Below are 25,558 nucleotides of genomic sequence, written 5' to 3' on the forward strand. Positions count from 1 at the left end.
GCTGAGCACCGTCCCCAGGTGAGGACTCCTAGCCCAGGCGAGCAGCATCTGTGTTCGAGTCTGGAGTGTCTCGGATTGTGGCCTGATGGGTGGGGGCACGTGTCTGCTACCAGAAACTTCCTAAGGAACGGCTGTCAACTATTTTTAGGTGCTGTGGCTGTTTTTAAAAGGTCGTCTTGGTTGTGTTCAGCGCCTGAGCCGTGACAGATGTGCTGTGGTTACATAAGGCAGCAGGGGGACCGCTGGGTGTGGGCGGCGGTGTGGGGTGGGGCAACTCTAGACTCCGCAGCATTTCTGAACATCTAAAAGTATTCTAAAATAAAATGTTTATTAAAAACATGCAATCTCACCAGTAGACCAGTTAAATGAAAATAAACAAGATTTCTCACCCCCCTCCAGAAAAGTCCTTTTAGAGAAACCACTTAACCTATTTCCCAGTGAAAGAGGGTGTCAGGGTGGGGCTGTCCGAGGAGCAGCGGGGCACGGCAGGGATGGCGCAGGGTTTTCCCACGTTAGGCTAGAAAAGACTCTGTAAGAAAATGTTTCAAGAAATGTGTTTCCCGGGTCAGCCGCCTGGTGGACTGTTGACGGCCTGTGACTGGGGCAGAGTGACCGCACCTGTCAGGCCAGAGGCTGTCCCCGTCTGAGACACGGGACAAGCCAGGCGGCTCCGGGGTTGCTGGGAGGTGGCTTCAAGGAACACAACTGTCCCCACGTGGGAGGAAGGCCGTCTCAGTGACCCCCGGTTCCTGGACCTGACGGCGGACGGTGACACATCCTGCACAGCCGCTGGGGGAGACTGACCCCACAGCCAGCAGCAGGGGCGAGCTGGGGGCACCCCGGTGCTGGGACGGCCCTCCGATGGTGTCTCCCGGAACGTGCACAGCAGGGTCTGGCTCCACCGCTGCGGCGCGAGGAAGGCCGGCCGGGGAAGGCCCGGAGCGCGCGGCCCGCAGCCGCCGCTGTGTCCACGCGCCGGCAGCGCCCTGGACTCGGGGTGTCCGTCTCCCGCAAGGCTGGCTCCCCGCGTCCGGGCCCCTCTGGCCGCCTCCGCCGGCGCCGCAGGGCCTCAGCCCGCCCGGCTGGACAGCGGGTCGGGCGCCCGGCGGGGAGCCCGTCCAGCGGGCTCCGCGGGGCCCCGCTCCCGCCGGGGGGCGGCCGGGGCGTCACCGCCGGTAGCGGTAGCGCTTGAAGTGGAACCAGAGCTGGAAGATGCCGTTGGCGAACTGGCAGCGGAAGCCGTGGCGGTGCGAGTACTCCCACTCGCGGCTCACCACCTTGAAGGCGATGTCCTCGTAGGGCGGCCCCGCGCGGAAGCGCAGCGTCGCGAAGTCCCTGCTGTCGGCGCAGGCCTCCAGGAAGTACTCGGGCGTGGCGCGCTTGTCGATGAGGTCGGGGTAGAAGATGTTGAACTTGTAGCCCTGCACGATCTTGGGCGGCGGGTTGTCGAAGTCGTAGTGCGTCTGGTTGTACTTGTTCCACTCGAAGCCCGTGTGCACGCGGTTGAAGAAGCGCGGCTTGCGCGGCCGGTACTTGTCGGCCCACAGGTACGCCTTGCCCGTCAGCGGCATCTCCACGCTGAACTGCGCCTCGTCCTGGCCCATGCCCTCCTTGGCCCGCCGGAAGAAGATGTCCTCCGCGCTCTCGCTCGCGTCCCCTGCGGCGGGCGGGCGCGTGAACCGGGGACAAGGCGGCTGAGCCTCGACACCACCGCCCTCCCGCCGGCCCCGCCCCTCCAGCTGGCCCCGCCCAAGGAGCCCACTCCCCGCCCTCCCGGTGGCCCCGAGAGGCCCAGTCCCAGACCCCGCCCCTCCCCCCAGCCCCACCCACAGCAACCATGGCCCCACCCCTCCCGCCCAGTCCCCGCCCCTGTCGGCCCTGGCCCCACCCTCCGGGCCCCGCCCAGTCCCCGCCCCCAGCAGCCACGGCCCCTCCCCTCCCACAGCCCCGCCCCAATGCCCTGGCCCCGCCCTCCCGCCGCACCTGTGACCTGGAGCTGCTGGCGCGACAGCTGCAGGCGCTGCAGGTCCTCGTCGGGCTCCAGCACGTGGGCGTCGAGCGGCAGCTCGTGGGCCGTGAGCAGCCGCGGGCTGTACTTGCCGGCGTCGTAGTCGTCCAGGCTCTGCTGGATCAGGTCCTCCTCCATGAGCACCGCCTCCCCGTCGGCCTCGCCCTCCGCCGGCGCCGCCCCGTCGGCCTCGGGCTCGGCGGGACCGCCCTCCTCGGAGGGGCCCGGCGGGGTGGGCGCCGGCTCCTCAGGCTCCAGGCTGCGGACGAGAGCGGGCCGGGCTGGGCGGGCGGCGGGCGGCGGGCGGCCACCCGGCCCCTTCAGAGGTGGGCGCGGGCCGGGCCGGGCCGGGCCAGGCCGGGCCGGGGAAGGGGAGCGCGGGCGGCCCACCTGTGGCCCGGAGACTGCGGCTCCTGCTTGAGGATGGGGAACAGGGGCTCGCTCTCCACGCCCTGCTCCTGCTTCAGCTTGTAGAGCTTCTGCCGCAGCACGTCCTGGTGCCGCTCGCGCAGCCTGCAACGCGGGCCCTGGTCACCCCGACACTCGGGGCCAGGGGGCCTGCCCCCAAAGGCTTTCTCCTGACCCCCCTTTGGCCCACCGCCCAGGCTGGGGCCCCTACCCAGGTGCAGCCAGGCCAGGGTCAAGGTCTGGGCCATGAGGAAAACGGGGCGTGGGGTCTCAGAGCCCAGAGAACCGTCCCTTGGCCAGAGGGGCAGGTCCCTGTACCAGGGTGTCCACGTGCGGGCAACGGCCCAGCCGGGCGGAAACAGGCCGCAGACAGGCGAGGCAGAGGATAAATTTAGAGGCGACCGCACAGTTAGCCAGCAGGCGCGTGTTTACACGGCAAGCTCGCTGAGAATTTGTACACAAAGAGTGTGGGGCCTGCAGAAGGACGGCGGGGGACAGGCGGCCCTGGGGGCTTCCTGTGCTGCCCGCTGAGCCTGAGGGGAGACAGGCCAAGTGCTGGGGACAGGCCGGAAGGCAGGAGGCGCTGCCTGGCCCCGGGGCCCTGACTCCAGGTGCGGGGCAGGGGAGCACGGCGGGGACCTTCCAGCCGGGGCACTGGCCTGTGGCTCCCCGCCCCGGCCCAGCAGGCCTGGGGGAGACAGCTCCTGTGCCCTGGGTGAGACCCCGACGGAGGTGAGACCCCGAGGGCCGAGGCCCGCCGCCTGCTGACCTGGCGCGTGCCATGTGGGCGCGGAGCTGCTGCAGCAGGCTCTCCCAGTAGCCCATGTCCAGGTTGGGGCCCCCGGCCTGGATCTTGCCCTCGATGCCCTGGAAGATGAACTGTAGCTGGCTGTAGGTCTTGCCCTTGAAGACTGACTGCACATCGGAGCTGACCGAGGCGTTGACGCCCTCTCGCCGCTCGCCTGCAGTGGGGTGGGGGCCGCTCAGCGCTGGCCGCGCCGGGTCCTAACCCCCCGCTGTGCCCACGCCGGCTCTCCTCCCCCAGCTCGGCCTCCCTCCTGGGCCAGATCCTTCTCACGCACTGAGCTGGCAACAGGCCGTGCACCCTGGGCAGGACAGATCTGACTCCCTGGGCCTGGGGGAGGCCGGGCAGGCATCTCTCAGCCCCTCCGCAGTGGGTCTGACCCGCAGGTTAAGTGTGAGCACCTCGGCCCGGCGTGACCAGCCTGCCCACCCCACCCACCACCGCCTGCCCTGAACCACGTCGAGGAGCCAGGAGGGTTCACCGGCAGCCACAGTCTCCAGGATTCAGATCCTGCTCTGCTGGCCCCAGCTGTGTGGCCTTGGGCAAGTGGATCCCCCTCTCTGGGACTCAGTTTCCCCCTCTGTGAAGCCCGATGAGACCATGCACAAGAGCACTCGGCTGTGCCTGGCATGGAGGACGCGCCTCACCACAGTACGGAGGCTTTCCCAGGCTGCAGGAAGTCCTGACGCCGCCCCGAGACAATCAGACCCCCTGCATCCTGCAGGGGCGTCTATCTATCACACTTCCTTCTCTCCAGACTGAGAGGCCCGTAAGGGTGGGGGACCTGACCCTAGTGCCCGGGCACACCAGCCTCCCTGTTGCTCATCAAGCGCCGAGCATGCCCTGCGCCCTGCCCCAGGGCCTTTACACATGCAGTGCTTTCCAGCAACATGTTCTTCCCCGCCCAGTCCATCTCCTAGATCCCACCCGCCCTCAGCGCTCAGCAAGAACATCCCTTCTCCTGGGAAGCCCTCCCTGACCACCAGATTGCCCCCTCGGCCTGGACGCCTGATTCATGGCTTCCTGAAGGCGGGACCTCCTTGGGCTTCTAGCTGCTGCTCCCCAGGACCATGCTGGGCCATGGGGAGCTCAGGCCCCAGCTGCTGGGTGGACGTGGGGATGGGCACCCAGCTCATGCTCCCTGCTCAAAAGCAGGCTTTGACAACCCTACCAGTGGACGAAGGGTCACAGCCGATCAGACAGGGCCGAGGGGGGCCCGAGTCCCTGCAGCGGGCTAAGCCGGGGCCCTGGAACCAGCATCTAGAGACTCAGGCCCGTGCTGGGCCCAACACAGCCCCACCAGGCTGGCGGCCCGGCCTCCGTCTGTAACAGGTGCAGAGAGAGCGTGGGACCACAAGCGAATTCGGCGACAACTCCACACCTGGCCGAGCAGGGCCGCGTCCTGCACTCGCTCAGACAGAAAGACAGAGCCACTGTGAAAACTGAACCCCAGACAGACAGCCCCCCCGGGCGCCGCTCCCACAGAAGCCAAGCCATTGTCCAAAGGCAGCCAGGTCCCAGGTCTGGACGCAGCCCGGACGGGCCCCCCAGAGCCCAGCAGGATCCAACTGGAATACTCCGGGACGGTGTCAGGAGAGGAGGCAGCAGTGTGGGGACGGGGGAGGCCCACGGGGACTGCTGAGCCCAATGGGGGGACCGCTGGGGGGGGAACAGGGGCGTCCGGGGACCCACTGTCTGCTGCACACCCTACTGTACGGGTTCCCAGTTACAAAAACAAAAGAAAAAGCCCAACTTAATTTGAAAAGACAAAGGCCCGCCCTCTGTGGGGCCCCAGGTGGACTCGAACCTTCTTCTCTTAGCAATCTGAGGACACCTGGAGCCACCGGGGACCCCAGGAGGGAAAGTAGACAGGGAAGTGACTGACGTGGCGGAGAGAGGAGGAGGAGAAACGGCCAAAAGAGAGGAGCGTGGCCTGGGTGCCCGGGGACTCTGGAAGCGGCGGGACCCAGTGGATGTCCCTTCAGACTCTCCCACAGCCGGTGGGGCGGGGTTGTCCGCTTCCCATGGAAAACGCCGTCCCCAGAGCTCCACACCCAGCCCCGCGGCCTCCCAAGGAGCCGTGTCCTCATGCACGTTTCTGATGGCAAAGAGTCCCCCTCCCCTTCCCTGGAAGTTACTGCAGGATGCGCCCTGCTAAGGGGACACGAGAAACAAAGTCCATCTTACGAAGAAAAGACACCTCCCTCCCCGGGAGGAAGGAAGCCGTCCCGGCCCCGGTCTGAGCAGCGGACGATGGCATGTCCACACGCTCGGAGAGGCGAGGACGCGCGTCCTCGGCCACGCACGCAGCCCGCGGTGACGCTGAGAGGGCAATGAAGGACAGAGCTCAGGGACAGGGACAGGGACCCGGGGCCCTGGGAGCTGGACGCTGTCAAGGCTGCAGCTGCAGGGGCGGGCCTGCTGTGGTTATGCAACAGTGGTTCCCACCCGGGGGGAACTGCCCCCAGGGGACACCGGGCGATGTCCGGGGACATCTGTGGCTGTCACACTGGGGGCGCTCCTGGCATCCAGTGAACGCTGCTCCACCCCCACAGTGCCGGGGACGGCCCCACAGAGAATGACTTGGCCCCAGGTCCGCAGTGCCGAGCACGAGAAATCCCGATTTAGAGCCCATTGCCCTCGTGATGACAAGCACGCCGTCACCGTGATGACAAGTTCACTGACAGAGAACCCAGGGACGCACAGCTGGAGGCTGCGTGGCTCCCAGCCAAGCGGGGCCGCCTCCTGCTCTCCCTCAAACAGACGGAGCCTCCGGTGACAACCTGAAACCTGGACGAGAAGCCCCCCTGGCTCTGCTCCCACGGAAGCCAAGCCACGTGCTCAGCGATCACTGGCGGAAGCTGGGGGTGCACTGGGGCGCTCTGCCGCCCCTCCCCGGTCCTGCGGCTCCCGTGCCCACGCTGCCCCCTGGTGGCTCAGAGGCCGGGATGGGGAAACTGAGGCCTGCACGGGGACCGGCCCCACAGGGAACCTGAGGCTTCCTGTGGAACCACCGGGCCCGTGGCGGCTCCCAGCAGACCCTGATGTGTCCCCAGGAGCACGCCCACGCCCCTCTGGCCCGCCAGCCCGGGGGAGTGTGCCGCGGGCCCCGCGTCACCTGGCCCCTTGCCCGAGGCCTCGAGCTTGCGCAGCTTGGCGATCTCATCCTCGGTGATGATGGTCATGTCTCGCCAGAAGTCCGCATTCTTGCCCTGCTCGAGCTCCATGTACACCTGGCACGAGGCGCGGGGGTGAGGCAGCAGGCGGGAGGGGCGTGCAAGGGGCCGGGGCGCGGGGGCGAGGCGCGGGGAGGGGGGTGCAGGTACAGGTGTGAGGCGGTGGGGGCCGGGGCGGGGCGCGGGCGGCACCTGGATGTCCTCCAGCAGGTCCTCCATGTCGGCCACCGTGAGCCCGTTGAGAAAGGTGTAGGGCTCATGCATCTCCACGGCCAGGTCGTCGTCCTCGGCGCTGATGTACTTGGCCAGCAGGTCGATGGGCTTGGCCCGCCCGTCCCGGATGCGGATCTTGGAGCTGCGGGGGGCGGGGTGGCGTCAGAGCCGGGGGTGCCCTCCCTCCCGCAGACCCTGCCCTCAGGGGGGGCCACCGCTGTGGGAGCGGGGAGGAGCCCGGCCGTCGTGGGGGTCAGGGAAGTCTTCCTGGAAGAGGCGGCATGAGGCAGAGGATCAGATGGGTCAGAGGGAAGGCACAGGCCAGAAAGGGGCAGAGACGGGAGCGAGTGTGGGGTCTGCAGAGCAGTGGGTGGGAGGGAAGCCGGAGGGGCAGAGAGGACCCCTTCCTCCCGCTGGATGGGCTGGACAGGCCGCCCGGGCAGAAGATCCGGAACCCTCAGTGCTGTGCCCAGGGGATGTGCATCAGGGGCTGACCCTGGCCTGACCCGAGCGAGCCCGTGACAAGGCCGGAGCCCCGGGAGCCGGGGCGGGGCCCGCGGGCAGCACGACGATGGGGGGCAGGGGTGGGCTCCTGGTGCACACGCAGGGCCTAGGGCTCAGACACCGCCATGTGGCGTCCGGGCAACTCACGACCCCTAGGAGCCTCACTGTAAATGGGGCTGATGAGCAAACCCCACTGTGGGCCGGGGGTGGAGAGGGACGAACACGGCCGGTGCCGGCCCGGGGCCCAGCACCCTCGACTTGGCTCTGCTCCGTGGACCGCGGCACATTCAGACGTCTCCTGGGTACCAGCCCCATGGGGGAGACGGGAGGCCAGCCAGCGACAGATGCGAGGAAGGAAGCAACAGGGAGCAGTGTGCACACGGAGCAGGGGCAGGCGCCAGGAACGGGGTCAGGGAGGGCCCCCAGGGAGGCAACAGGTGAGGCGGTGAACAGCAGGTACAAAGGCCCTGGGGCAGACCCGGGCTCTGGTGTTGGGGTCCAGAGGCGGCAGGGGCCGGAGGGGGCGGGGGGAGGGCAGCGCCACCCAGGCCCATCTCCACACGCACCGCAGCTTGGCCTGCTGCAGGTGGAAGTTGTCCTCCTGCTCCTCCCACGTCTTGAAGTGCTCCGCCTCCTTCTCCCGCTGCAGCATCTCCAGCTCCTGCTCACGCATGGCCTTCTCCCGCTCCCGCTCCAGCCGTAGCTGCTTCACCTGGGGGCGCACGGGCACGGTGAGCGGGACAGCCGGACGACGGGGCTCTCGTGGGGCCTGCCCTGTACCCTCTCAGGCCGTGGGCTCCCCTGGGGTCAGGGGTGGGACTGGAACCCAGACCTGGCCTCAGCCTGCTGACCCTGCACACAGGGATCGGGCCAGAGAGGCCTGAGGCTTGGGACAGACCCTGGGGCAGGAGGGGCCCTCTTTCTGCTGGAGACACAGCAGCCCGGAGCGGCCGGGCCACTTCTGCCACCGTGACGGGAGCGTCTGAGAGTAAAACCCAGAGGCCAGCACAGCCGAGGCGGAGGGAAACAGCTCGCTGGAGTCACTGCCTGAGCCCTGGATCCAACCGTGCCTGAAGCCAGCCTCCCCCGACTTTCCACATAAGACAATTAGGTCTGGCTTGAGTTAGGCCAGGGTGAGCCGGCCTTCCGGCCCCCACGAGGACAGGCCGCCTGACCCCGTGCGGGCAGGCCGAGGGCAGCCCACCTTCTGCAGCTCCAGCCGATTGTCCTCCTGGATCCGCTTGTTCCGCTCCTTCAGCTCCTTCTCCTCCAGGTGGCTGATCCCCTTCTTCTCCAGGGCCTGGAAGGGCGACCACACAGCCCCGTCGCCACCCCACAGGGAGCCTCCCACACACTCCTCCAGGAGACGGACTGGGCCTTCCAGCCAAGGAGAGGGGCTCAGGGAGGTGACGGCCCCCGCCACACCTCCCCGACTGCCATTAAGACGTGCCCCTCAACACTGCGGAGTCACCCTGGGACCATCAACATCCCAGAGCGCCCCCACCTGAGTGACGGGAGGCGGCCGCCCCGCCCCGCAGGGCACGGAGAGGCCCCTCGGGGCCTAGTGAGGCCTGTGGCCCGGCTCTGGGCGCGAGCCCTCAGCGGCTGCGTTGGGGGGCAGGAGCAGAGACAGAGCGAGCCCTGAAAGCACACTGCCGGGGTCCCTGCGACTGGGGGGACGATTCCCACACTCGGGGCGCCAGGACTGCAGACAGTGGTTCTTCCCGGCTGTGCCCTCAGCTAACAAGGGGGCTGTGGCACGGGGGCTTGGAGATCCTTGCACCCCCAGCCTCACCTCACAGTCGTTGCCCAAGCACGGCGCTGAGCCACGCACTTCCCCATGGTCACCTCTTCCGGCTCCGAGGGGTGTTCTAGGACCCCCCCATACCTGGAAAAGCCTGCCTCCAGGGGACATGGGGCCACCTGGCTCGGGGCCACCCCAGCGGCCCAGAGGACGCCCCCCAAACCGTGAGCCTATCTAGCGCCCTGCCCGGCCTAGAGACGGCAGAGGCTGGGCCGGGGCCACGGCCCGCGAGCCGATCACAGGAGGGGCCCGTGAAGCCTCCCGTGGGGTGACTCCCCGAGGCCGGGGGGACACGCCTGCACAGGCGCACGTGCTGACCACACCAAACTGTGGAAGCTCACTCCTCCATTTACCAAGCACCCACCGTGTGCAGGCCCGGGGACAGAGCTGCCCCGGGAGCTCGCCGGCCGTCAGGGGCCACATGTTAGGAATTAGGACGTGGTGTCTAGACGGCACCTTTGTGACTCGACCCTTCTGGACCTGCTCCTTTCACGCTGCCGCCGGGCCGCTCCCCGACGCCCGCCTGCATTCTCTCCTATGCCCACCCAGGCTGATCCGCTTTTCCACAGTCCGTCTCGCCTGCTGCTGCCCCCCGGGGACGGGGGTCTCTGTCTCTCTCCTCACGGATGCATGCCCAGGGCCCACACGGTATCCAGCACCCAGCGGGCGCATGACACACGTTTGTCAGAAAAGTGCCAGGAAGGGAGAGGCAGGGCCCGGATAAAGAATACTGGGGGACCTAGGGGACCCGGGGGGCCAGGAGGGGTCTCAGAGGGAACATGTCAGCCGAGATCTAAAGAATGACAAAGAAGTACTCATGGGAAGAGGTGGAGAGTGTTCCAGGCAGAGGAACGGTGAGTGCAAAGGCCCTGGGGTGGAATGGCTCAGTGTGTTCAAGACAACGGAAGAAACTGTGCCTAGACTGCGTGCGACTCGTGGGAGACACCGAGGCTTCCAACTGTGCCCACCTGCTCTCACCCTCCCCCACCACCAACCCGGCGCTGTGCCGGGTGAACTGTGTCCTCGAAAAGGATACGTCCACGGCCCAACCCCTGCAACCTCTGAACGTGACCTTATTTGGAAAAAGGCTCCCTGCAGATGAAATGAGTTAAGATGAGGTCACACTGGAGCAGACTGGGCCTTAATCCACTGACTGGTGTCCTTGTAAGAAGAGGGGAATTCAGACACAGAGACGCAGTGAGAAGGTCACGTGACAACAGATGGGCGTGATGCGCTGTGAGCCGAGGGCTGCCAGCAGCCACCAGAAGCTAGAAGAGGCAAGACAGGACCCTCCCCGAGAGCCTCTGGAGGGAGCACTGCCCTGCCCACACCTGGACTGGGGACTTCTGGCCTCCAGAACGTGCGAGAAAGTCTGTAGTTGCACACCACGTGCCCAAGGCCTGGCTGGCGGGTGAGGGACCGGTGTGTGCCTTTCACCCCGAGCTGTGGGGACAGCTCTGAGGTGCCCGGGCCTGGATCACCGGGGAATCCCATCCTGGGACGTGACGCTAGCACCCTGCTCTGCAGTCACGCCTGAACTTAGGCTGGGTTCTGAGCAGAGAGCCTGGAGGTTTACACTGCGAGGGACAGCGAGGGCAGCGAAGCGGGGGAAGCCGGCGTGCGTGCGCGTGTGCGTCGGGTCAGCCCCTGGCGGCAAGCGCACGCCGGGAGCGCGCGCCCCGAGCGCTGCACCGCCTCCGGGAGCAGCAGCGGCGCGGAAGCCACGAGAGGCGGCGGGCCCGGCCGCGCTCACCTTGCTCCAGATGAAGGTGCCCAGGAGGTTGTTGTCGCCGAAGGGGTTGTCGGTGTTGGTGTAGCCCATGTACTCCTCGCCCCAGCCCATCTTCTCCCGCTTCTTCCTCTCCTTGGCCTCCTTCTTGGCCAGCCGCCGCGCGCGCTTCTCCTCGGGCGTCTCGAAGGCCTTCCGCAGCTCCTCCTGCTGCTTCCGCTCCTCGCGCAGCCGCAGCCGCTCCTGCAGGCTCTGCTGCTGGCTCAGGGCCGCGGCCGCCGCCCCGGGGCTCCGGGAGCGCGCTGGGGACGCCGAGCTGGACGCCGAGGAGCCCGGGGACCAGGAGCGCGTCCGCCGGCGCGGCGCCCATCCGCCCCGCTGCTGCCGCCGCTCATCGCCCGAGTCGGACTGAGAGGACCGGTCCTGGGAGCGCCTCCGGCGCGGCGGCGGGCTCCGGCTCGGCCTCCCGCGCCGCTGCGACCGTTCCTCCTCCGAATCCGACCTGCAGGGGGAGTCCGCAAAGGGCTGCTAGCTGCCTCCGCCCCGTCAGCTGCTGCACAGATGCTCACGGAGTGCCTGCTGTGTCCAGGCACTGGTCGAGGTTCTGGGGACACAGCAGGGACCAAAACATTGACAGTCCCTGCCTTCGCGGGGCTCACATCAGCAAGGATACACACAGTGGGACACGAGATGACGCGGTGAGCCGCAAAGAACAGTGACGTGGCGTTAGGGGGTGAGAGGTCAGAGAGGGGCTCTCTGAGGAGGTAACTGGAGGACGTGGGGGAGGCAGCTACGGCGAGATCTGGGGGGAGAGCGACCCAGGCAGAGGGCACAGCAAAAGCAAAGGCCCTGGGGCAGGAGTTTACTTGGTGTGTTCAAGAAGCGGAGGCCCGAGTGCCTGGAGCAGAGAGCGAGGGGGAGAGCAGGAGGGAGGGCAGGGAGGAGGCTGGGGTCGGATGTTGCTATAATCCTATGAACCAGACGACCTCATCTGTCCAAGGTATCAAAGGAGGGCTTACAGAAGGTGGTGCTTAGATGGTCCTACAGGACGGGCAGGAGTGGACTGGAGTAAGACTGGCAGGAATAAAGAGCTAGGGAAGGGCATTGGGAGCAGGGAACGGAATGTGCGAGCCCTGGAAATATATTCTTTAATGTTGGGGGGCCTTTGAATGTGGAGAGGAACAACCAAAATCTGTCTTTATTTTGTTAAATGCTCCACCTACTAAGCTCATGTCAAAAAATCTACACTATGAATATCAATTATTTTGGAGTCCCTTAAATACAGGCTACAAATTTGATCAAATTTTCATAATAACAACAGCAACTCTAATTACACATTGAGGGTGGCTGATTCTTGTGAATAATTCAAATTCTAGAAAACAGTAAATGAAAAAAAATGCAAAGATGATAATAATGAGACTTATGCTACACGTGAACCAGTACTAAAACATCAACACCAGGGGCTTAAACCAGAGTCAGCAAACTTTTTCCATAAAGGGGCAGACTATCTATGACACAATCACTCAATTCTGCTGTCGTAGCGCAAAAGTGGCCACGGCCAGTACGCCAACAAACAGGCATGGCTGCGTTCCAATAAAATTTTATTTCTGGATGCCAAAATTAGAATTTCTTATAATTTTGTATCACAAAATACTCTTTTTGTTTCGATTTTTTTCCTCACCGTGTAAAAATGTAAAAACTATTCTTGGTTCACAGGCTGTAGTTTGCCAAGCCCCAGTTTAAACCATCTCTTCATTATTTCCAGTCTGTTGCTTATACCTTCTTGGAATTCCCGGGTGGCAGTGATTTTAGGAGACTTAAAAGGAAAAGCCAGCTTCTCAAACCTGGAGGGCGATCGGCTATGTCTGACTACAGCCGCTCTGGCCCTGGTGTGGAGAACAGGCTGGAGGGATGGGAGACAATGTGCGCCAGGGCAGCCCCTCGGAGATCTTGGGGACACACATGGTGTTACAGCCAGTTAGGGGCTGAGCCAGCACGGGGACCCGGGTCTGGGAGTCAGTCCCCATCACTGTGCTGGTTCCTTTGTGCTGGAGAAGACTCAAGCCAAGTCTGGCCAGGTGCCCCATCTCCAGAAGAAAAGGATTGTGGGCCGCGGGGACGCTGAGACCCAGGTCCCAGGAGTCAACCAAGTCCCGCCACCTGTCATCATCAGTTCTTCCCTCTCACATCCCACCTCCACGAGCAAGTGTTGTCACCTCTACTTCCGAAATCCCTCTCGAATCTACCCACTTTCCCATCGTGCCTCCCTAGAGCCTCCCTCTCGTGAAGGCGACCATCATCTGTTGCCTAGACAGCTGTACCACCCTCCTCCTCCCTGGTGTCACTCCTGCACCCCCTCAGCGCCTTCTCCACGCGAAAGCCAGAGACAGTTCTGCAGAGTAAGGCACACCGGGTCACACCCTTGCTCAAGATCCTCCATGGCTCCCTAGTTCCCTCCGAATAATCGCCAAACCCTTCAGCACGATCTGGTCTCCCAGTACCTCTCCGATCTCACCTCCTACTCCCCTCGCTGTCCCTCCAACCACCAGGTGCCCTGCCTGGAACCTCTCTCGCTGCCTGACGTCCCCTTCTCCAGGAAGGCCTCCCTGCCTAACTCGGGGGTCTCCCAGCTCCCCTCTGGCCGGAGCCGGATCCCCAGCGCCGCTCACGCCGCGACCCCACCTGCGCTCCCGGCTCCGCCGCCTGCGCCGCCCCTCGTCGTCCCGGCGCCGCCGGTTTCGCTGCCCATGGCTCCTGCTTCGGCTTCGGCTCCGACTCCCGCTCCGGCTCCGCTGCCTTCGGCCCCCGCGACCCGCCGACCGCGAGCGGGAGCGTGTACCCCGACCCATCGGCTGGGACGGCGGCGGCAACGGCGCTGACACAAATATCCGGGGCCTGAGTCGGGGGCTTTCCTCGCCCGCGGCGCGTGCCGGGCTGCCCCGTCCGCGCCTGAGCCGGGAGATAGGAAGACATCCCGCCGCCCCATCCCGCGGGGACCTCGACGCCTCGTAACCTCTCCTCCACCCGCAAACGTGGCCCGCGTGATGGACTCAGGCCGGACTGTATCCTCCAGGATGGGGGACTCGCTCTTCAGGCAGTACTAGGGGCAGCCCCACGAGGGTCCTCGCGCCTTAGAGGGCCTGCGGAGCTGTGGGCGGAGCAAAGTGCAAACCAGGAACTGCGAGTGGAGCGGGGCCTAGGAGGCGGGGCCAATGGGAGGCGCGGTCCGGGGCGGGGCTAAGGGAGGCGTGTCCGGGGAGCGAGGTCTCGCGGTGGGTGTAGGCGGGAAAGCTCCAAGGTCGTAGGTTCGAGTCCACATTGCTCAAGAGGGCGAGCGGTGGGAGCAGAGGTGGAGAATGAAAAGCCTTAGATGTTCGGCTGACCTTCTATGAGTCACCATCATGCTCCACCACCACCATACCTATGTATTTCAGGGGTTAAGCTTTTTGTAAAAAAAAACTTCGATAACTCCCTGAGTTCCCCATCAACCCACTTTATAGATGGGGAAAGGGAGGCTCAGAGAGAGTTAAGTCACTTTAACACCCTCCTCCCCCTGCCCCAAGGAGGCAGCGTGGAGCTGGTCCAGCTCTGTTCTGTGGGTGCTGGGGAGCCGCCGTGGGAGGGTTTGGAGAAGGGAGGGATGAACTGGCTGTTAGGCAGAGTCCCTGTGGGGCTGGCGGGGAAGATGTCCCACAGGAGGCAGGACTGGAGGCCCGGACAACTGGAGGACCCCGAAGTCCTGCTCTGAGCTCCCCCAGCCCACCCCAGAGGATGGTACTCAGTATTTTAAGCTAATTCTTTACATGTTTATCTTAAGATACAACTTCATACCACCACCTCCCAAATGCTGGCTTTGTATGCTTGGTGCTTCTTCGAGGTGCCAAGGTGCAGGGTGGGGGTGGTGGTGAACCTTCCCAAAGAAACATCGGAAGACCATCTCCGGCCACCCCTGATAACGACCCTGCTGTCATGGGGTGTGGGTTGCCTCGGTGATGGGATGGCCCAGAACGGGACGGGAGCCTGGCTTGTGATTCTCAAAATGCAGACGCACCCATGAGGATTTGAATACTCATCTTTGGACGTAAGGAAGGCACATTCCAGATCATCTACATGTCTGGTTTATAAGTGAACCGTGCTGTTGTGCGTCTGCATCTATGGTTATGACTGGGTTTCCAAAGGCTCGCTTACAGACACGACCTTGCTTTCCATGCGGTGTTTCTCAAATTGGGAGTCCAGGAGAAATATTTTCCCCTTAAAAGGGGTCCATGCGTTACTCAATTTGAGCGACTTTGGCAGAACAAATACAAACTCTGGGGAGTGTTTGTTCCTTTGAGCCAGGCTGTGCTGATGTCAGAAGCTTTTAAAAGTTTTCTGAGCTCAAGTGGAAGCGGAAGGCGGCCACAGCTGTTAAGGCGTTTGGGTCCTGGTGTTGTGATCAGTTCTTATAGACCCTCCTTCAACTCCCAACCGGACCACCGGATGCAGACAGAGGCAGAGGGAGGCGGCTGATGCTTATTACCCGATTTATTAGAGATCTCTTCAACGTAAAAAGAGGGAGGGGCGGCGGGATGGGGGCCAGGGCTGCAGACGAGTGTTATTCGGGGCCAGCAGTGGCTGCGTGGTTACAGGGGGGCCCACGGCTCTGGGTTTGAGCTACACGGCATCCTGTGCCCGGGGAGGCCGTGTTCCGGATTGTCACACACCAGACCACGGGGGCTGAGCACACGGACCCCCGAAGAGAATTAAGACACACAAGGTTTGCAGTTTTGTTGTGTTTGGAAATCAGTTCGGCCATAAAAACGAGATTGGTGGGAGCACAGGTGATGCAACTGAACCACCAGAGCAAAGGTGGCCGAGGGTGCTCGTCCTGGGTGGGGACCGAGGGGCTGCGGAGACAGGAAGACGGCAAGGGACCCCCCAACCCCCACCCTGGGGACGGGAGTATTGCACTGAGCCAGGTGGTAGGGGGGCGGGGGCGAGGACAGAGGCTGGCAGGGGACACACGGAAGGGTTCACCTTGTCAGTCTCAGAAAACGCCTTTCGTTTTCACAGTACAGCAACCCAGACGCTACCCAGCTTCTCAGCAACAGCAGCCACGAGACGAGCCGGGTGGGGGGAAAATGGGGCATCACCACGAAAGAACTGACAGATTTCTGTCCTGGGGGGTGACAGTTGGGAGGGTCCAGGGCCCTCCCCGCCAGGGGTCTGCGGAAGGCCCCTAGTTCACTACACATCATAAATAAGGTCTTGCCTTCTTGCCTTCCCGCCCCGCCCTGCCCCGGAAAGAATAAGCAGACGCCCCCGGGCGGCACAGCCCGAGGAGCATCCGTGTAACGGTTTTCTGAAAAGGGACGAAGGATGCAACCAAGACAAAACACGTCCCCAAAACGGCCCTCGAGACTTAACACAAAAATAGAAATGTCATGACACCCAGGAGGTTTGCAAAGTTCTCCTGCAAGTCAGTATCCAACCGACACACTTGTTCTGTGATTCGCTCTGGAAAGGCTGAGGTGCCCAGCGGGGACCGGCGGGCCCGACGGCGGCTCCTCTCCCTGCTCCGCAAGCTCCAGGTGGCTGAGGACGCCCTGGACACGGGGCCCACTGCTGTGGCCACCCCCGTGGGACGCCCGATGCCCCGGCCCCCGGACTCTGGGGGCCTGGGTGGGGACTCCAATGTCGGCGTTTAGGTGACACAGCCGTCCCTGTTAGTCCTCGGGGTCTGAGATGCGCCTTCAGAGCTCTGCCCACTCAGCCCGCCTCCCCCACGGTGGGACAGGGCAGGGATGGACTGGCGACTCGTGGCACACGGCCCGGGCGCCTGCGGACGGCGCTGGTCTGAAATCCAGGCCAGGATGCCCCCTGGGTCTGGACAAACGCTCCTTGGGCAGGATGAGAGAACGCTGGTTTGCTTCTAACCCGGGACTCCTGCAGGCTTGTTTTGATGGGTGCTCCGAGGGTCCCCTGCCCCGGGCTGCGTGCTAGAGTGCTGCCCCCGTGCCGACAGTGCGGGGAGAGCCGCGGGGCGCAGCCTGGATCTCCAGGAGGAGCGCACAGCAGCCAGGCCCACAGATTCCCTCCGGGCGCAAGGAGCGGGCTACGCGAGCAGAGGCGGCAGGGAGGGGCAGTGGGGCACCCAGCTTGCACCAGACTCGAAAAATCAAACTCCCAGGTCGGTGACCTCTCCAGCCACCTCACGCTCCACCAGGGAGGCAAGGGCTGGGAAGAAATTCTTCCAGAAGGTGCGGTTTCCGCTCCGAGCCCACTCCCAGCTCCTCCCATGCAGGCCGAGCCAGTGGGGGTCTGCAGAGTGGGCGGGGGAACCATCACCCACATGTCACCTCAGGAGTGGGGAGTGCGTCTGCGTGGGGGCAGGAGAGACTCTGCCAAGCTGTCGCCTCCAGCAGCCCCCTCGTGACACAGTGGGGTCCTCTGGCGGCCGCCCCATGGGGCTCTGGGCCCGGAGCACGGCCCCTGCCGACGATGACAAACCAGAAAAATAAAAAAGGGTTTTCACAAAGAATTTCTCCTATCCTTAAATTGGCATAGGCGTCACCATCGTTTAATAAAGAGAGGACGCCCCCCCGGTCCTGGGTGAGCTCCTCCTGGCGGGGGGCTGTCCCCTCTGGGCCACGTGGCCTGACCACGGCGGGGCCCTGCTCCAGGACACGAGCTCTCCAGAAGCCCCGTGGCCCGAGGGCCAGCTGCCACCTCCATTACTTGGGCCCTGTCTTCTGGACACTGAGTGTCCATGCTGAGAGAGGAGTCCGCAGTCCTGAGCTCCACCGAGAGGGGGTGGCCATGCGGGCGCCCAGGATCCCTGCTCACGGGTCACCTGGGAGGCGGGGGTGGCGGGAGACAGACGCTGAGCAATGGCAGGGTTGGCAGGTGGAGAGCTGTCCTCAGGCTGCCCGTCGGCTAGCCCCGAGGACGGATGTCTGGCGCCCAGCCGCACGCCTGAGCTGAGCGCACCTGCCGGGCGCGGGTGGCCTGGGAACCAGCGGGACCTGGCGGCCCTTCCCTACTGGGCGCTCCGTCCACGCTGCAGAGGGGTCCTGCCGGCCGAGGCGTGGCGTGCGGAGATCAGCCGGGCGCCCGGGCCACGGGGCGCAGGCCCCAAAGCCAGCGGCTTGCTCCCTCGGCAAGACGCATGCAAGTTCAGCCAAGACCCAAGACGATGGCGGGGCGGAGCTCTTCTCCGTCCATCCGGCTTTTTTTTTTCCTTTTCCTTTTTATAAAAAAGCACACGTGTGCTGCTGTCTCTGTGCAAAGAGGAAGGACCCGGAATAAATAGGTGACGGGGCGGGGGAGGTTCACAGTATCACAGGTGCGGGGAGCCGCCGGGGCGTCGGAGCACCAGTGGCCATCGAGGGCAGGACGCGGCGGCTCTGGGCCGGGCCGAGCAGGGCGGGCAGTGCCTCCGGGAAGCGGCCAGGGCGGCAGCGGGCGCTCGGCTCCGGGTCGCCAGCTGCATAGAAGTTACTGCAGGAGACACGAGAGGCGGCTGAGGGCATGGGGGGCCGGGCCGGACCCCCACCCGCCAGGCCGATGCTCGGGCCAGGGACCCCATGTTTCACGAGGGCCAGACAGGCCCCAAGATACTCACCCCGCGGGCCCCCGCGCAGCACGAGCCAGGCCAGAGCTGCAGGCCGGCCTGCCCCTCCCCCCCAGGCCTCAGTTTCCCCGTCTGTCCCTGGGGCGTCGGGGGCCACGCTCTCGGGCCCTCCGCGGCCAAGGCCCCGGCTGGCACACTTACTGTGTCGCTCTCGCCGTCAGAGGCCGGGCGGGCCGGGGCGCTATAGTGGAGCGGGGAGTACACCCAGCTCCTCTCATCGGTGGGCTGGAGGGCGGGCGGGCGCGCGTGCAGGAGGGGCGCAGAGAAGAGCAGCGTGCGAGGAGGCGACAGGCCAGAGGGAGAAGGAAGAAACAGAAATAAAAGAGGCAGACCCACGCGGGACAGTGGGCAGTGGGCGGCGGCTCAGCCCCGGCCGCCCCTCCCTGACTGGGGACCTGCCCCAACCCGGGCGCTGGGGCTCAGCGGGCGGGACCGGGCCTGGGGCTGAGTGGCCGGAGCAGGCGGGTGGCAGCAGGAAGCGTTAGTCACAGCAGGGGCCAGCAGGAGCGGGAGGAAGGGGGGGATGCTTTTCTCTGCTGTCCTCTCCCCGCCTCCCTCTCCGCCCTCCAGGGACCACCCCCCCAACCTCCGCCCTAGCCCGGCAGCACCCCAGCCGCGGATCTGATCTGTCACGTGGGCACTGGGGCCGCCAGCTGGGGCAGGACCCTGGGGACCATCCCCTGGGGGTCCTGGGCGGTGAGCAATGGAGCCCCTTTCCTGATGGCCCAGGAGCCTTTCAGGATTCAGTCTGCAGACTTGCTCAGGGGAGACCGAGGCACGGGCCGCCCAGGGAGAGAGCAGCAGAGGCCTCCCCGCTCCCTCCAAGGGCCCAGGGGACGCCTTCCTGGGGAGTGGGCGCACCGGGGACCAAGTCCGGGTGTGGGAGAGACAGAGCCTGCTGTGGCCGCCAAGAGGCTGCCCTGGGCCTGGCCGGGGGGCAGGCTGGTCCGCCTCTAGCTGTGTCTGGGGATGGGATGCCCAGCCCGGGTCAGACTCGGCGGAGGAGGCTCATTCCTCCAGCCCCATCCCATCCCTCCCGGCTCTACTCCCACCTCGAGAACCCTCCCGGACCCTGGCGCCTTCCTCAGGGCTCCCCCAGCCGCCTTCTCCTCCTCCTCCTCCCTCCTAGGGGATCCCTCCAGCCCTTGGCCTGGGGACCTCTACCCCGGCCAGCTCTGCTTGGAGAGGGGCCCGAGCACGCACCTGCCCTGACCAGATCCCCAAGTGGCCTGGGGCCCCTAAACCCACCATGCCCCCCAGCCTGCTCCTCCTCTGTCCGGCCACGACCGCCAGCCTGGCCTCTGCAGGGCTGATGCCTTCACAGCCTCGTGAAGGACGAGCACCCGTGTGGCCTCTGCGCTCTCCAGTGACCAGACCCTGCACCCCGCTCCCGCTGCCTCTCGCCTTGGGCTCCCTGTGGCCGCTGCACCCAACCCTGCCCATGGCTCTCACCACGACCCCAGCCCCCGCAGGCCCCCAGGACCACTGGGCACCCAGCCCAGGGCCACACACCCTGAGAGGACCGTGCCCATCTGCCAACAGACGCGCACAAAGGTGCCGTGGGCAGCAGGACGAGACCCCCTCGTTCCTCCAGACGGTCCCAGGGCAGTAAAGACCCCCGACCACAGGCGGCGGCTCCGTTGGCCTTCCCGCTCACGGGGAGCCCGGGAGGGCAGGGCCGGGCTGTCACGGGGCAGCCCCAGCAGCTGCTCCACGCTGGGCTAGCTGTCCCCCGGGGCTCAGAACAAGGGATGGTAGGAGGCCCCCACCCAAACCCTGTGAAAGCAGGGCCTCGGCTCGGGGAGGGACCCAGACCCCACAGTGACCGAAGCCGGGCCACGGGCTCGCCCTCCCCGCTCTACAGGCCTCAGGGTCTGGCCTTCGGTCCCGCTGCCCCCTCCTCCCACCCGCCTCCAGCCTCCCGCATCTGCTGTGCCCCCCGCCCAGATCACGCTCTCCTCTCCCGCCTCCCACGCCCGCAGTGGTTCTTGAAGTCCCATCAGCCCCTCTCCAGGCAGCCTTTGTAAACTGCTCCCCGCCCTCCACGGCCCTCGGGGGCTGCCGTGTGTCCCCGGCCCTGCATCATCTCTGGGGTGTGGTGTCCCCATCTCGGCTGGATGGAGTGTGGAGGAGGGGCTGGGCGGTGGCCTCCACTTCTTGGGGTGCTCCGCAGTGCCTGACACACAGACGCCCAAAGGGGTTTGCTGATGGGACCAGGGGTGCAAGCCTCTGAGGGGCTTCATCTTGAGAACAGACTCGCTTCCGGCCTTCACCCTGTTCTGCCTGTTCCCATGCCGTGTGGCTCTGGGCAGGTGGCTTGGCCTCTCTGGGCCGCTCATTTATTGCTCATGATGACACTAACAAGCAGTGACAATGCCATCGCTACACGCTATCCACATAGCGTCCCAAGCACACCGGGTGGACGAACGTCCCCTAGACACAGTGTTCCTTGGGAGTTCGGGACCCAGACTTTGTCTAAACTATGCGCTCTCAGGAGCTCCCTGGGGAGCCAAGGCCTCGGTTTCTCCATCCATGAAATCGGCATGGAGAGACCAGCCCCATCTCCTGGCGGGAGGAGCCCAGCTTTCAGCTCCCCGCTGACCCGCGTGACTAACCCTTTCAGCGGGGCAGAGGCCCTCAAGGAGCCACTGGCAGCGAGGTCTGAATGCGTGACTAGTGTCCTTCTGACACGTCCCCAACTCGGGAGGGCTGGATGAGGGGCGGAGGCGGCCCGGGTCTGGGGGTCAGATGCGACCCCACACGGCCGGGTCCAGCTCCAAGCCCCGGCCGTGCGCCCGCAGGCCTGGTGATGCCCGCCTCGAAGGGGACTAAGTGACATCACCGCGGACGCGCACACAGCGCCCCACACAGCCGCCCTCCGCCGCAGAGACTGTTCTCCCGGAGGCCCTTCTCAGAGGGAGAGGGCCGGCCCGGACCCGTGCTCCCCGCTGCCCGGGGCGGGGCTGGGCTCCCTGGGGGCCTGCTACGGTCACTTACAGTCCCCGAGGAGCTCAGCGTCACGGCCCGCAGACGGCGATGCCGGGGAGAGTAAATCCAGTACCTCCCGTCCGTGAACTGGGCGGGCGGGCGGGCGGGGAGGAAGCAAACAGAGCAGAGGATGAGGCGGCGGGAAGGGCGGGCGTCAGGCGGGGGGCGCTGGGCGGGGCAGCGGGCCAAGCAGGAGGTGGGTCGGGGGTGGCGGGGTCCCACTGTGGCCCGCTGCCTCCTCTGCTGTGGGGCCCGGACGCACACGACAGGGCACAGCCCCCCGGCCCCTCACACAGATCCAGAGAACGGGGCACAACCAAGCCCCCGGGGACGGGGAGTCGACGGCGGGTGGGGGACGCACACGCGGTGCCCCCGGTTCCTCTCTAGGCCAGACGGGGGCCCCGCGACCCGACAGCACAGAGAGCAGGTGGTGTTAGTCACGGAGCAGCGATGGCAGCGGGGGGGGGGGGGGGGCCGCCCGGCTCACCTGCCCCGGGGGGTGGAGACTAGAACGAGGTCTGGGAAGAGGACGGCAGCTGGGCTGCAGTGTCTGGCCCTCTCTGTGCAAGCGGGACCATCCGAGGGGGCCCCCCGGGAGGCGCCCGGGACCCACTGTCGGGGTCCACTGGACAGGACTCAGTGGGCTCTCTGATGGCCCAGCACCCGCCTCACCCAGGCTCCTGGCTCATCTGACCCGCCTGTGGGAGATGTGAGGGGCGGGGAGGCAGCCCCCCGCTCGGGAGGGCTGTCCCGGGTCCCTGGCGCAGGCCCCTCCTGCTCCGACAGACCCCACCTCGTCCAGAAGCAGCCGCGTGTCCTCGGCCCGTGAGGAGGGCAGCGTGACGCCAACCTGCCTCTCAGTGCAGACCCTGTGCCCCCTCGAGGACGGAGCCCACTAGGCTGCACCCACCACCCAGTGGGGGAAGAGCCACGTCATTTCCAGCCCACCTCGGCCAGCCCCGGGCTGCCCACCAACCCAGGGCCTGGGCCTCCCCTCGGGGCTGCAAGCCTGAGGACTCCAGGGGCCTCCCAGGGAGCCAGGGGGGCCTGGCTGCGGCCAGGGCCTTGGCTCTTGGCCAGGCGGTGGCCACAAGGTCTGGGAAGAGAGAACATGGCCGTTCTGGGGCCTTGGAACGGCCTGGCCTGGACGGCGCAGGGCAGGGCCCTCCTACGTGAGTGTGAGCGTGTGCACGACTGTGTGTGCACATGGGTGTGATTGTGCAAGAGCACACTGTGAGCATGCCAGTGGCCGTGCAAGAGAATTTGGATATCACTGTGGACAGGTGAGCATGTGTGCCTGACTGTGCCAGTGTGAGTGCACGTGAGTGCCTTGTGTGAGCCTGTGTGATGTGTCAGCGCGTGTGCGCACCGGTATAAGCACACACGTGCATGCGTGATCATGTACTGCATGTGCGACACGTCAGTGTGTGTGAGTGTGAGTGCGTGCACGTGTGAGCGTGTGTGGTTGAGGGCCCGGCAACGGGAGGGCTCCGGGGGACTTACGAAGTAGATGTCCGTGGCGGGCGCATCCTCCTCGTCTGAGGCCTGGCTGGCGGGCTCCGAGGCCTGGCTGGCGGTTTCCGCTTCAACGGCGGCAGAGGCGCAGGCCGGGGAGGCCTCCACCCTGGGGACACGGCAGGACATGGGAGACCTGGGGCAGGGCTTGGGACAGCCCCCACCTTCCCCAGCCCACGCCGGGACCCTCCCTCCTCGTGTGGACACAAGACAGAAAGCCGGGCCACAGTGGTGTATTCTCACACGTTCCCATCCACACACAAGACGAGCAGAACTCCCCAGATGCTGCCGTGACCCAGGGCCCGACGTGCCCACCTGCTACCAGGTGAAGCTCTGCCCCTCCCCCGGCTCAGGCGCACACCCGCGGGCAGATCCCGCCTCACCACTCACGCGCTGTGCAACCCTGGAGATCAAGTTCCTTCTCTGAGCCTCAGTTTCCCCATCTGTAGAGCGGGGACACACAGCACCCACCCTCGTGTCCTGTTCCTCGAGCACTCACTGCATGTGGCCTGTTCAAGAGCCTTACATGAATTAACCCCCTCAGTCTCCATCGGGGAGGGGACAAGCCATTGCCATCCCGTGCGACAGATGAGGAAACTGGGGCTCAGAGAGGTGAGGAACGTGCCTGAGGCCTCGGCTGGCAGCGACGTGCGTGACTGGTGCGTAATCTTCATCTCATGAATAAGAAGATGAGCCCTGAGGTGACAGAGCACCTCTGACTGTGCAGGACTTGTTCTCCAGTCACGTGTGAGGTCAGCTTGTTTTTCGGGCAAAGACTGAATGACATTTTACACTGCAAGACTTCAGTCAAGGGCCCAAGAGCTGACAGTGGCAGAAACTGGTGTATGTGTGCACGAGCGTGTGTGGTGTGTGTGTGCAGGTGAGTGTGTAAAATGAACTCTGGGAAGGTGTGCCGTGAGGGCTAAGTAAGGCCTCTTGAAATAGAACAGAAATTCTAAAAAGTATATAAAGCAAAAACGATGAGAAGGACGAGAAGAATGTGATAACAATGCAATTACACAGTTAAACAGACCAAACACAGGAAATGAGTGAGGACGTGAAGGAAGGGAATGACACCAAGCAGTTCGTTGGACAGAACAGGCTTATAGAGAACTTTCTGTCCCTCAACAGAGAATGCACATTTCTCCATATGTCCATGGGCATTTAAAAAAACAGATTCGGTATTTGACCACAAAGACGTTAATCTTTTAAAAAAAAGCATACATATTTTTACACCACTTTCTTCAACTCAAAACCTAATAAAATTAAAAGTAAACGTACTAAAAAGGTAAAGAAAAAAATCCTTAAAAACTCAGAAGTTGAGAGACACTCCTAAATAAGCCTTAGTCCAGGGTTTCCCCTCACCACTGTAGATGGACAGTGGGGTGTCATGGGCACGGTGGGGGGTTGAGCAGCATCCCTGGACCCCACCCACTCGATGCCAGGAGCACCCCCAGTGTGACGCCACAGATGTCCCCAGACATGGCCCAGTGTCCCGGGGGGGGGGTGGTGGTGTGCAGAGTCGCCCCCAGGTGGTTGAGAACCACCACCTTAGATCAAAAGGGAAATAAAAAGAAATCACTAAGTACCCACACGTGAGCCAGCGTAAAACTGCTTCACGTCAAGACCCAGGGGGCAGCAAACACAGCGCTCAGAGGAAAATGCGTAGCCTTAAATGCCTCATTATTAAAGGAAAAAAGGCGGGGATGAACTTAGGCACTCAACCTCCACTGGAAGAAAGGAAACAAGTGAGAAAACAAAGCAGAAGGAGCTAGAAAGAAACAATTACTGGCGAGTTTCAGCGAATGAAATGAAAACAAAACACAACAGGAGGCGGCGGACCAGGGCCACAAGAGGTCTTTGCCAAAACTGGTCATGACGTCACCCTCTTGCGAGCCAGGCGAGGCCAAGAGGGGACGGAGAGGGAAGGTGAGCACAGATCACGGACCACCGGAGGTCCTACGACTGCCCCCGGAGCCTCCCCGAGCACAGGGACCTCTGTCTTTCTGACACCCCAACATGTGAACACCTCACATCGGAAGCCTGGAATCCTAGCCCACGGCTCCCAGATGCAGACTACATTTCCCAGCCTGCCTTGCTGCCAGCTGGCCACGTGACCGGGCTCAGCCAATGAGGTCTGAGCAGAGATCGCTCACAGGAACCGGCCACGGGACAACAGGACCGGGCGGCACTCACCCCGTGTCCTCCTCCTTGGGGACCACGATCTCCACGCTGCACGCGGGCTCCACCTGCACCGTTATCTGCTGCAGGTCCTCCTCCGCCGGCGCCTCCTCCTGGGGCCTACAAGCAACGGGAAGCCGCACCTCAGTTTCCCTCCCCACGCCCCCTCCGCCCCTGGAGCGCCGCCCAGCTCCCATGTCCAGTCCCGGAGGGAAGCTGGGTGCCTCCACCCGACCTGCGCCCTGTGCTGGCCGGGCGCAGCCTGTCCCTCTGGCTGCCATGCCCGCCTGGGGCTGCGGGGGCACAGCCACTGAGCGTCCACCTGTGGCTCTGGCCCCGGCAGGGGCATAACCAGTGACCGTGGCCTGGATCCTGCCCGCTCTCCGTGGCCCACACTAGGGGCTGGAGGGGATCTGATGGAGGCAGGCCGGAACCTTCTGGCAGCCTGGCATGCAGTCTCTCTGGACTGCAACACAGGCCAGCAGAGAGGTCGCTGCCTGAGCAGGTGCTGGACAGACGGAGACGCACTTTTCACCAGCTGCGCTTCGTGCCACGACTTGCTTCCAACCGGCAGGAACTATCCCCCGGAAACTAATGAGGGAAAGCGACCCGTTC

The 25,558-nt window shown here is 64.5% G+C and overlaps 2 protein-coding genes across 7 annotated transcripts in view; both read right to left on the reverse strand.

The window, feature by feature from the left end:
* Positions 1-309: 309 nt before the first annotated feature.
* Positions 310-13,512, reverse strand: CACTIN (cactin, spliceosome C complex subunit). 2 transcript variants are annotated; one of them, XR_009219370.1, is made up of 11 exons: positions 13,330-13,512; positions 10,672-11,149; positions 8,319-8,414; positions 7,681-7,826; positions 6,590-6,752; positions 6,340-6,454; positions 3,186-3,378; positions 2,399-2,521; positions 1,984-2,267; positions 619-1,657; positions 310-527 (listed from the first exon to the last, which is right to left on the reverse strand). XR_009219370.1 is itself a non-coding variant. In XM_058537564.1 (10 exons), exons 1-10 carry the CDS (start codon positions 13,494-13,496, stop codon positions 1,167-1,169), a joined length of 2,256 nt encoding a protein of 751 aa, XP_058393547.1. In that variant the 5' UTR covers positions 13,497-13,512; the 3' UTR covers positions 310-1,166. The 2 variants fall into 2 exon arrangements, 1 of the variants encoding a protein (XP_058393547.1); XM_058537564.1 differs by having other exon boundaries at positions 310-1,657.
* A 1,641-nt stretch (positions 13,513-15,153) lies between these two features.
* The window catches only part of PIP5K1C (phosphatidylinositol-4-phosphate 5-kinase type 1 gamma), a 57,710-nt gene continuing 47,305 nt past the window's right edge, over positions 15,154-25,558 (reverse strand). For 2 of the 5 annotated variants that reach the window (XM_058537560.1, XM_058537558.1), the window contains exons 15-16: positions 24,959-25,063; positions 21,718-22,871 (exon numbers count right to left, since the gene is read on the reverse strand). In XM_058537560.1, the coding sequence (XP_058393543.1) occupies positions 22,181-22,871; positions 24,959-25,063 (796 nt within the window). In that variant the 3' untranslated portion in view covers positions 21,718-22,180. Of the gene's footprint in view, positions 18,127-18,400; positions 18,485-21,256; positions 21,335-21,717; positions 22,872-24,958; positions 25,064-25,558 lie in introns of those variants that run through there. The other 3 variants (XM_058537561.1, XM_058537562.1, XM_058537563.1) reach the window with 3 other exon arrangements.

This window comes from Diceros bicornis, unplaced genomic scaffold (assembly GCF_020826845.1).
Source record: "Diceros bicornis minor isolate mBicDic1 unplaced genomic scaffold, mDicBic1.mat.cur scaffold_67_ctg1, whole genome shotgun sequence".
Classification (NCBI taxonomy): Eukaryota; Metazoa; Chordata; class Mammalia; order Perissodactyla; family Rhinocerotidae; genus Diceros; species Diceros bicornis.